The 12241-nt window shown below is 42.2% G+C and overlaps 1 protein-coding gene and 1 pseudogene across 3 annotated transcripts in view; both read right to left on the reverse strand.

Annotated features, from left to right (window-relative positions):
• Window positions 1–3009: 3009 nt before the first annotated feature.
• LOC311631265 (uncharacterized protein C2orf42) overlaps window positions 3010–12241 on the reverse strand; it is a 28059-nt gene continuing 18827 nt past the window's right edge. For both annotated transcript variants that reach the window (XM_084901200.1, XM_084901201.1), the window contains 3 exons: window positions 10922–11022; window positions 9344–9506; window positions 3010–3667 (listed from right to left, as the gene is read on the reverse strand). In XM_084901200.1, coding sequence (XP_084757326.1) covers window positions 3459–3667; window positions 9344–9506; window positions 10922–11022 — 473 coding nt within the window. In that variant the 3' untranslated portion in view covers window positions 3010–3458. The remainder of the gene's footprint in view (window positions 3668–9343; window positions 9507–10921; window positions 11023–12241) is intronic.
• On the reverse strand, window positions 6637–9219 carry LOC311631271 (large ribosomal subunit protein uL4-like; annotated as a pseudogene). Its single transcript has one exon. The product of its transcript is annotated as a large ribosomal subunit protein uL4-like (transcript).

Raw genomic sequence — 12241 nt, forward strand, 5'->3', positions numbered from 1 at the left:
TCAATCCGTAAAGTGAATGCTACTAACTTCCATTTTAAAGGAGAAAACCGGAGCTCAGAAACAGTGACTGACTCGCAACCGGAAAACAGAAAGTAGTGGGCCCAGCCCCAGAGGTCAAAGCCCGGGTTCCTCCTGGCGCCCACGTGCTCTCTCTTCCCCACTCGCCAGGGACCGGCCGGTGCTCGCCGCCGACAGCGGGATGACGTCACCGCGGGGCGGGGCGGGGCTGGGGCCGCAGCGCGGCGCCTCGGCCCGCAGAGCCGCGCGGTCAGGAAAATGGGGTCGGGTGCGGCCCGGCCCGGCCCCACGTGCTCCGCGTCCGCTCCGCTGTCCCGGAGGGCCCGCGAGTCAGATTCCAGGACCAGTCCCACCCGCATGAGGGCGCCAGAAGTCGGTGCTCAGCCTAAAAGCGAACCTAAAGGCGAGCTGTCCTGGGGGCGGTCCGGCATGCCGGCCCACGACCTCGGGAGAGCCTTGCGCCCCGCCGCCGGCGCCCCCTCTCCCCCCCGCCGAGACCCGCCTCGTCTGCTCGGCCCCGCAGTGGGTCACGAGGCGGGCCGCGGAGCGGACGCAGCCCCGTCAGGCCCTGCGGGGTCCTGCGCTCCACACCCCCCTTCCTTCCTCCTCCCCGCGTGCGCCACGTACGCGGCCCCGCCCCGCCAGCCGCGCGGGGAACCCCGGTGTCGTCACCACCCTAGCACTCGCCTTCCCGCGCTCTCCAGAAAAGACGCGAAGGTGGGGACGTGTCGGGGGGAGCCAGTGCGGCTGCGCCGGAGCCTCGACCGCAGAACGCCCAGCGGCGCCGCCTGGTGGACGGAGAGCGGTCACACTGGCCGCGAGCGGCGGCGCGGGCGGGAGGACGTGACTGACGTCATCTCGCGGAGGCGAGAGGCCATGGGCCGCGTGACCGCCTCCCAGCAGCCGCGGTCCCTGTCTTGTTTTCCTCCTTTCAGTCGAGTACGGAAGCTTGATTTTTATGCCCCTTCTTTTGTGGTTGTAACCTTGCCATTTTTCGAATTGACCAAAGTAAATGTTCATTATAGGAAATTTGAGGAGATAAAGAAAATGAATACCAGCATATATATATATATATATATATATATATATATATATATATATATATATATCGATCTTGCTGTATAACAGTGGTATTAGGTACAAAAATTCTCAAGGATTATCCTACCTGGTTTGGCTCAATGGATAGAGCGTTGGCTTGCAGACTGAAGGGTACAGTTAAGGGTTGAGATAGCCAGTCAATGATTCTTTTCATTTATGTTCCCATCTCCCTCTCCCTCCCTCTCTGAAATCAATAAAAATATATTTTTAAAAATAATTCTCAAGGATGGACAAAGCAGCATTACAGCCTCACAGCTAAGTTAGAAAAACACAAAAGAGAGGAAAAAGTGCAAATAATAGGCGAAAGTGTAATGGTTACTTATTTAATGAGCGTTTTTCAATCAGTATCCTATTTACTATGCACATGATCCAGGCTCAGGGTTAAACAGGTGGCAGAGAGGGGGTTTGAACTCAGGGCTTCAAATCTGAAACTTTAGAATGGTGGGTTCCTGGGGAGGGCAATGGAAAATGTGGTGCTGGGGAGAAGGCAGAAAAACCGCAGGAAGTTATATGGTTATATACCCACTGTCTACTTCTGGGGCTGTGGAGTTAGAACTAGATTGAAGGAGCAAGACCAGTGCCCCTCCATCAGTAGGAGAAACTTTATGGGAGCATGCCATAAAGCAGCTCACACTAATACACTGCCTCGATACATCTAGCTATGTGCTAACTAGTACCTTAAGCCACCTGCAAGAGCAACTGTTTGCTGACATTGGCCTCCAGTCCTGCCCCCATTAGTGGCATGAAAGGTGGTCAGTCTGCAGTCTAGCAGTGTCTCTACAATTCAGTACTTTCTGCATCCAGCTTGATGATACAAATAGAGAACCTTGGACCCCACTCTAGAACTTCTGAATCAGAATATGTGTTCTCTCTAAATTCCTGGGTGATTCCTATGCACATTAAAGAACTGTTGTAAAACAAGTCATTCTATTCCCTTGATGAAGCAGGTGGGATGGTAGTAAGATCTGGAAGATGGGAAGGCAGGCAGACAGGGAACAAAGTCTGGAAGGAGATTTAACAAGAATATCAAATTAGAAATATTAGAAAATACCACAAAATGCAAAGGAGGAAAACTAGGAACTCAGAATCTGGGAGAAAATAAGAAAAAAAAAAAAATAGGTTGAAGTAGGCAGGTCCATCTTAGGGAAATTCACTAAACACAAGAGCTGTTCTTTGTGGGGGTTTTGTGTGTGTGTGTTGTCTGTGTCTTGTGATTGAGAGGGTCCAGTGCACTCAAAGGACTAGAGGAAGGCAGCCCCTGCCCATTTCCTCACCTTTAGCAAATAGAGTGGTCTTTCCCTGGGTTCTAGTGGAGGAAAGTTCTGGGCTCTTTCTGACATAGAACCTGGCACTGACAGAACAGTGTCAGGTTCTATCATATACACAGTTTGCAATCTGTTAAGTAGCTGGGGCTGGTGTGTGTGATGTGTGTGCATGCATATGTATGCACATGTAGGCTAGAGGAATGGGCAGGTTATTGACAGATAGACATAGGAATCAATGAAAGATGGGGTGGACTTATGTGACTGGGATTGCTGGGCCCAGAAGAATAATGAAGACTAAATGAAGAAAGTAATTAGGCAGGAATGCAAATAAAAGTATCTGGCACATAGTAGTTATATATTCCTATATATTTCCATGTTCATTCCCTTTTCTCCTTGAAAACAGGCTTCCACTTCTGTGTCTTTCAAAGCTCCATTCTGTGATTTATGAACTCAGAAAGGAAGTAAATTTTACCAGGTTTTACCCTTTTTCAAGAAGAAAGGAAATAAATACAAGCATTAGTTTGATTTGTCAATATTCCCTTGATACCTGGACATCTTTTTCCTATTTCACTGTAACCTAAATTCATCTCAACGGTGTATAATTTTAAAATCAGGCCAACATGAGGTATAGTTTAGAAAAACTAAGACACTGTGCTTTATTTGATATCAGAATAAAAGGGCATGACTGGAGCTCTGCCAGAATGGTCCTTTACGTTCTTCCTAACCAGGATGTTATTAACGTTTCCACATTGTTAGTGTAAGGTGGGGTGTTGTTAACTATTTCAAAGGTTGAGACAAACTATAAAGGTGAATCCTTTAAGAAAGAAAATGCGCTAGTTTTCTTTTTGTTCCTTTAAACACTCTAGCCAGAAATATCACCCCATCTATAATGAGGACTATACAGAGCAGCACCAAAAAGGCCATTTACAGAGTTTTTCTTCAACAGAATCCAGTTGGATGTGGTAAGAAATTGCATCTTAGCTAAAAGCAGTTCACAAAGAACCTAACTGGTATTTAAACTTGTCAAGGTTTATAGGGATGTGCAAATTTAGCAGCAAAACACTCCACTGTTTCGTCTCAAGGGAAAGTGATGGTGGTCAGAGGGGCCAGTTCCAAGGGCTGGTCCAGAGGGGGGCGCTGGTCTTGGTACTCAGCCACATGCCCATTCCGGTGGTGACCGTACTCAAACTTGATCCGCAGCTCGCCAATCTTGGACTGGGGAAGGATATCTGGGATCCACTCAATGATGAAAGGGGTTGGCTCCTTTTGATCTGGGGAAGTGTTGCCTGAAGGCAAAAACAAAAAAAACAAAAAAAAAAACAACGAATTAGTACAATTTCTTTCTTTTTTTTTTTTTTTTAATATATTTTATTGATTTTGTACAGAGAGGAAGGGAAGGAGATAGAGAGTTAGAAACATCGATGAGAGAGAGTCATTGATCAGCTGCCTCTTGCACACTCCCCACTGGGGATATGCCCGCAACCAAGGTACATGCCCTTGACCGGAATCGAACCCAGGACCCTTCAGTTCCCAAGCCGAAGCTCTATCCACTGAGCTAAACCGGTCCCGGCGGAATTAGTACAATTTCTAATTTTGAGTCTGGACAGATCTCACTCTGTTTGGGAGTACAAAAGATAAAGAAAAGTTAGTTTTTAAAAAAGCTATATGAGCCAAAACTGGTTTGGCTCAGTGGTAGAGCGTCGGTCTGCGGACTGAAAGGTCCCAGGTTCGATTCCGGTCTAGGGCATGTACATTGGTTGCAGGCATATCCCTGGTAGGGGGTGTGCAAGAGGCAGCTGGTCAATGTTTCTCTCTCATCGACATTTCTAGCTCTCTCTCTCTCTCCCTTCCTCTCCGTAAAAAATCAATAAAATATTTTTTTAAAAAAAGCTATGTTTTTTTTTTTTTTAAAAAGCTATATGAGAAAAAAATAACAAGGAAAAACAACAAGAATCAAGGGAAAGTAAGAGGAATTACTATATCTATTCAAAAGAAAATTTCAGGGAACTGTCTAGCATCCTTGAATAAAATAAGACTGAGATATAAGAAAAAGGGCCAAAAGAATCATAAGGCGAGCCCAGACTGAGAGGAAAGGACAGCTGGATGAGATTAAAAGGGAGACTAGTAAAAAAAAAAAAAAGTCCTGACAGGGTGGTTTAGTTGGATGGAACATTGTCCCATACACCAAAAGGTGGTGAGTTCATTTCCTGGTCAGGGAGCATACAAAAGGCAACTCTCTCCCTTACTCTCTCTAAAATCAAATATTTAAAAAGCCCAACCAGCATAGCTCAGTGGTTGAGAGTCAACCTATGAACCAGGAGGTCATGGTTCGATTCCTGGTTAAGGCACATGATCAGGTTATAGGCTCAATTCCCAGTGTGGGGCCTGCAGGAGGTAGCCAATCAATAATTTTCTCTCATCACTGATGTTTCTATCTCTCCCACTCCCTTCCTCTCTGAAATAAATATAAAGTCATTATACTTTGAACTCCCCATTTTCTCCAAGGAACTCATTGTTTCTAACAATCTCCTTTAAACAGCCCCATTTCCTCTATGAAAGAAGAGTTCCTCCTTTTGTTCTCTGAACTTGCACATGGTTTGCAGGTCCTGAACTGCAATACTTTGCTGTTTCTAAATAAACCCATTTTGCCGGAGAAATATATGACTTTGTTCAAGGTTGATACTTTGAAATAAAATAAAAACATATTAAAAAAAAAAATAGCCGAAACCGGTTTGGCTCAGTGAAGCGTCTGTTTGCGGTCTGAAAGGTCCCAGGTTCGATTCCAGTCAAGGGCATGTACGTTGGTTGTGGGCACATCCTTGGTAGCGGGTGTGCAGGAGGCAGCTGATCGATGTTTCTCTCTCATCGATGTTTCTAACTCTCTATCCCTCTCCCTTCCTCTCTGTAAAAAATCAATAAAATATATTTTTTTTAAACTTTACATGATTCATTTTAAAGCTATGTAAGACTTTAAATAAGTAATATCTCTGCTAGCTCAAATTCATATAATTGATTAGTGATAATTATGGGTTCTTTGTTTATTTTTAAAAGTATATTTTTTATCCATTTCAGAGAGGGAGAGAGCAAGAGAAAGATAAAAACATCAATGATAAGAGAAAATCATTGATTAGCTGCCTCCTGCATGCCTGAAATCTGGGCATGTGTCATGACAGGGAATTGAACTATGATCTCCTGGTTCATAGGTTGATGCTCAACCACTGAGCCACACTAGCCAAGCTCTTTGTCTATTTTTATTTATTTATTTATTTATTTATTTTTAAAATATATTTTATTGATTTTGTACAGAGAGGAAGGGAGAGAGATAGAGAGCTAGAAACATCGATGAGAGAGAGTCATCGATCAGCTGCCTCTTGCACACCCCCTACCGGGGATATGCCCGCAACCAAGGCACATGCCCTTGACCGGAATCGAACCCGGGTCCCTTCAGTTCCCAAGCCGACGCTCTATCCATTGAGCCAAACCGGTCTCGGCTCTTTGTCTATTTTTAATAAAATAATTTATTTTTATATTATATTAAATAAAAAAATTTTTTATAGCCCTAACCAGATTGGCTCAGTGGATAGAGCATCAGCCTGTGGACTGAAGGGTCTTGCGTTCGGTTCTAGTAAAAGGCACATGCCTGGGTTGCAGGCTTGATGTCCACAGCCAATCAATGAGTCTCTCTCACCACTAATGCTTCTATCTCTCTCTCTCTCCCTCTTCCTCTTTCTCTGAAATCAATAAAAATATTTTTTTATAGCCGAAACCGGTTTGGCTCAGTGGTAGAGTGTCGGTCTGCGGACTAAAGGGTCTCAGGTTCGATTCCGATGAAGGGCATGTACATTAGTTGCGGGCACATCCCCGGTAGGGGGTGTGCAAGAGGCGGCTGGTCGATGTTTCTCTCTCATCGACGTTTCTAGCTCTTTCTCTCTCTCCCTTCCTCTCTGTAAAAAAAAATCAATAAAATATATTTTTAAAAAATATTTTTTATAGTACTATGTAAATACTAAAATATTTGTATATTCTATAATAATAAAAGCACAATATGCTAATTAGACCGGATGTCCTTCTGGACAAAGCTGGGGCTGTGAGGGAAGCCCAGATCCTGAATGCCAGAGGGAAGCCGGTGCCAGCAGTTGGGGGAGGAAGGCCTAGTCTTGCACAAATTTTGTGCATCAAGCCTCTAGTAATTTAATAATAATGACAACTATAACAAGTAGCACTTAATAAGCACCTATTGTGCCAGGTATTATCTTTTTTTTTTTTTTTTTTTTTTTTTTTTTTTGCCTTTGATCATATTTTTATTCAAAATTAGCTGTCCAAAGTAAAGTGACTTGACTGTTCTGGAATAAACAATTTAAGTTTATGCCACGGGCTTCTTTTCCTCTGTGGTGGGTTTCTTTTCTGCGGGCTTCTTCTCAGCTACTGGTTCCTTGGCAGCTGCAGCCTTTTTCCCCACCAAAGGCTTCTTCTGCTTCTTAGGGCCCACAGCCTTCTTTGCTTTCTTCCCACCACAGGCTTCTCATCTGACTTGGCTTCTAGTGCTGCTGCTGCTTTATCCAGCCGAAGCTTGTGGTTCTTGGCCTGACGAAGAATGGTGTTCCGGCGCATGGTCTTTGCATATGGGTTCAGCTTCAACATGATTCTCAGGATCTTCAGTGGATTCTTCTTCAGGACTCTGCGGTGAATCTTCTTGCGTGGTGCACGCAGGGCTCTTTGGATCTCCGGGCTTTTCCAGATTCTGCTCAGGTCTGTACTGAGCATCCTGTGCATGGGAAGGCTGTAGTTACCCTCGAGGGAGGCAGCTCTACACGAAGGGCCATACAGCTCATCTAACTTGCGGAAAGCACCTTCAGTCCAAATGCAGAAACGGCCCACATGCCATCCAGGTGCAAGTTTCAGAATGTTCAGTTTGCTTACATTAAGCAGAGTAACATCTAGGGATGTTTCTGAAGGCTCTGATGATACCGTTGTCCTCATTATAGATGATACAAGGTCCCCTGCGGTGGATACGATGTCGGTTTCTCATTTTGCCCTTGCCAGCCCTCATTCGCTGAGGGGCATAGACCTTTTTTATATTGTCCCAGGCCTTAAGTCTCTTAAGAAGCAAAACAGCCTTCTTGGTCTTGTAGCCTTCAACTTTATCTTCAACCACCAAAGTTCAGGAACTTCTCAATACGGTGACCTTTAGACATGACCAGTGTTGGTAAGGCTGAGGCGGTGAGGGCAGAGCAGATGGCATATCGTTTCTGTGTTGTGTTTACTCTGCGGTGCCAATGGCGCCAGATTTTGGTTGGTGCAAACATGCGGCCCCCACGACACATATTTCCAAAAGCACCCTGGCCAGAGCGATGAGTTCCGTCACCTCGGACTCTGGGAATTCGAGCCACAGCTCTGCCAGTACCCCAGGACTCTGCACTGGTTTGATGACCTGCCAATTCACTGACAGCATAGGGCTGTCTATTGTTTCTGCGCAAGTTGGTGTGAACAAAGTTCACAATATCTGGTCGAATGGGAGCCTTGAACACAGCAGGCAAAGTGACATTTTTGCAGATGTTTCCCCCTTCTCAGAGTACACGGATATCAGTGGACGAGCACACGCCATGACGGAGAGAGGAGAGGGCCACGCTCCTCTCTACCCAGTGGCTCCCACAGGGAAAAGCTGTGCCAGGTATTATCTTAAGTGATTTAAAATGCGTTAATTTAATGCTCAGCAACTCACTAAGAGACAGATTCTGTGATCCCTATTTACAGCTGAATAAACTGAGGTGAGGATAGATGGAGTCTTCCTGCTTAGTTACACGACTAGTAGGTGGACATGACTTTAACTTTGGGCAGTTTTGGACTCCAGAGCCTATACTTCTAGCCATCTAATACTCACCTCTCTTTCCAATGATTAGACTATCATCTTTTCCAAGACAGTAAGCTATATCACTTTTGCTCATCACTGTACCCCAGTATTGCATGGTGCCTGGTTCATAATAGGCACTCAATAAAGACTTGTTGAATGAAGAATGAATGAATGAATGAATGAATGCCAGCCATAATTTAAATTACCATAAATTACCATCTATCAAGCAGGCCTCATTCACTTACCTAATTGTGTACTTATTCTTTTAGGAGAAATTTAGACATTATAATTATTTTGTCAAATTCTTGTGACTATATTCCTACACATATACAGAGTGTCCCAAAAATGTATACACACTTCAAACAGCTGATAGTTCTGTTTCTTTTCATATTTAACTGATTGGAATTAATAATTATTCCAAGTATGTATACATTTTTGGGGGGATACTGTATTTTTAAAAATATATTTTATTGATTTTTTACAGAGAAGAAAGGAGAGGGATAGAGGGCCAGAAATATCAATGAGAGAGAAACATCAATCAGCCGCCTCCTGCACAACCCCCACAGGGGATGTGCCCGCAACCAAGGTACATGCCCTTGACCGGAATCGAACCTGGGAGCCATCAATCTGCAGGCCGATGCTCTATCCACTGAGCCAAACCGGTTTTGGCAAGGGGACACTATTTTTAAGGAAAAAGAGGTATGATCCCATGTTTTAGAAACACTTCGTACAGAAAAGAGTCTGGAAAGGTTTTACCAAAATCTTAATGGTGATGCTGTTTTTGGTGGGTGTAATTACAGGTGGTTATTTTTCTTCTTTATAAAATCTATGATTTCTCTATATTGAATATTTACTTTTTTTTCATTTTTTTATTAAGGCATTATATGTGTGCATATCTTACCATTGCTTCCCTTCCCCCCATGAATACTTGTTCTATAATTTTATTTCTAAAGCCCTGGCTCAAATGAAACAAAATACCCTATCTCACGATTATATTTATAAGATGAATTAATGTGCCTTCTTTAAGGTCAAGATCCAAAGTCTAGGACAATGTATTGCACATAGTTGACCTTCACTGGAAGATGCACTATTGAAACCACCAATCACTTACCAACTTTGAGAAAAGTTTTTAGTTCCAAGGGTCGCAGCACTGGTTGTTTTTCTATACGACCATAGGTTTCTGCTATGCTCTCTACTTCCACTTTAGGGCATTTAAACAGCTCATACGTCCCATCCCGGTTCTGGATAAAACTTCGGGTAATTTCCAAGGGCATCTGGACATGGAGACAATACCAAGAAAGGTGAGAAAGAAAAACTTTCAAAATAGACAAACACTTGGATGAGAAAAGATTGTTTATGTATTCACTGTTCCTCATTAAGCACAACCAAATTAATTAAAATTTCCCATTGCATTTTCAATTAAATCCTGTCAACAAATCTGCCTTGTTTTCCTTATACCATTCATATCTTGGCTTTCCCTTTTTCTCTATAACTTTAATATGAACCCCAACATCTTTATGTCTACAGGACCACTACTGGCATAGACCTGCTCTAAATTTGTTTTTTTTCCCTTCCCCTGCTTATCTGCTAGAACATTCTCCTAAAAACTCTATTGATAGCACCTACAGCTGACCTCACCATCCTGTGAGCTTCACACCATCCTTGGGACTGAGCCAGACAGAACTTGAACTGAATTTTGTCTTTGCCACTAAACAGCAGGGTGAGCATCTCATAGCCTGTTTCTCATCTGCAAAATACATGAATGAGGTGATACAGGTAAATAACGCCCAACAGATAGAAGCTCAATGATCATTAGCTCTTTTCCCTCACTTCACTTTGCTTTGGGTTGCACAGTGCCTCCCTAAATACCACTTATTCCAGGATAGAAGCTGCCTCTCTGATATCTTGCATTTAAGGAAGTTCCTCAAATGTCTTTAGTGCTAACATACTAGGCCTTTGATTCTTCTGAACATAACAGCTACCAAGCAACTTATTCTTCTTCTGAACATAACAATATCTTGAAAATAAGCTTCTCTTAACACATCAAATCACATTATACTGAATTTTCTACAATATTCCATTATTGTAAGAAAGGAAAACCCTCACATTTTCGGGGTCTGCTGGACAGAAATGTTTTAAAATATCTTTCCCTGAGAAAAAGAACACAAACTGAGGGTCATTTTTCTAATGAGAACTAAATTGCAGTTTAGGGAGGAGCAATTAATTGTGCTAGGCCCATTCATTTCACAAATGGTGTGAAGTCCCAAATTATTTACATATTTTTTAGTTAATTTAGGGCTAACCATAGATAGATCATTATTTAATATATAGGAAAAATCATTCCTGCTTTCTGATCCCAAAGGCAAAGAAAAAGAATACTCTAATTTAAGATACCTTTTCAAGCTCTAGGGAATACCCATTAAAATTAGAGTCAGCACTATAAAGCCATGAATATTTCTGAATAATCTCTTTTTTAAATCTTTTGTTTATTAAATTTATTGGGGTGACATTGGCCAACATGAACAGGTTTCAGTTGTGGGTGTCTATGTTATATTGAATAATCTAAATATGAAAAATAGAATTCTTTTTGGTGTCTGTAACTCAAGGAATTGGTATAAACATACTTCCCGAACTTGCTTCCCTCTCTTCTCCTCTCTGCCCTCCCACTATTATAGAAATAAACTCTTACCTCAGGGGTATCTAAGATTTGTTTAACTTGCAGGATATTAGTGATATGCCAGGTATACTTGGAAAAGGTTCCCAATGGCAGGGCATCTTTTCGAACAAAAGCTTCAATGTAAAAAGAGAACAAAATTAGCCTACCAAAACATAACATTCTCTTTCCCTATTTGTTACCCACTTTCTAGAGAATTCAGTGCAGTATTATTCTTTCCTTACAGAATCTCAGAAAATTCCAGAAGGAAATTTTAGAGGCAAATATATAATAGGGTTTGACATAAATGTGACAAATCAAGTGATAAAAATTTCTACTAGCCGAGACTGGTTTGGCTCAGTGGATAGAGCCTCGGCCTGCGGACTGAAGGGTCCCAGGTTCGATTCCAGTCAGGAGCATGTACTTTGGTTGAGGGCACATCCCCATTTGGGGGGGTGCAAGAGGCAGCTGATCGATGATTCTCTCTCATCGATGTTTCTAACTCTCTATCCCTCTTTCTTCCTCTCTGTAAAAAATCAATAAAATATATATTTTTAAAAAAAATTTCTACTATATGAAGTCTCTGATGCTTCAAGATGCTACTTATTTCTGTTACCTTAGAAACTTGTTTTTTGTGGATTTTTTTGTAAAACTATATGCAGACTCCATTATAAAACAATTTTTTACACCTCTTACAAATTTAGATATATCATCAGAGTTCAAATTATAGTCCTTAAAATTTTAATTGCATGGCATGATTGCCAATCCACTGCCCTACCTGCAGGATTATAAAGGGGTTCCACTGAATGTCTGCAAAACTAACTAAGGGGTGAGTTAAAACTAATGTATTAGGCCTAAAGTTTAAAATGGAAGAAAGAATCAACCTTGCTTGAAAGGTCAGGAAGACAAGCTGTGAAGACAAAGATTTTCATAGCTCTAAACATAGTGATTCACAGCTTGCATTATTCAAATACAGAATTAAACTTCAAACAGTCCCTACCGTGTTTCCCCGAAAATAAGACATCCTCGGAAAATAAGACCTACTTACAGGTTTCCTTCTGAGTGAAATATAAGGCATCCCCCCGAAAATAAAGCCCCCCCTAGGCTCTGTCTCAGAATGCTATTGCTAAACATGAGAGATTTGGTCCACTGATTCTAAAAGAAATGGAGTCAAGAAATTCACCAGGAAATTCAGGAATTGGATTGTTATGATGATGTTCCAGAAGATGATGACATGATTGTCATTGAATAAATGAGTAAATTCTTAATACTGTAGGATTCATAGTTTGTCTGGTTTGTGTTGACAACTACCGTACTACAGTACCGTATACAGGTAATAAATTTCCTTTATTTTCA

Source organism: Pipistrellus hanaki, assembly GCF_964339955.1.
Source record: "Pipistrellus hanaki genome assembly, chromosome: 12".
Lineage (NCBI taxonomy): Eukaryota > Metazoa > Chordata > Mammalia > Chiroptera > Vespertilionidae > Pipistrellus > Pipistrellus hanaki.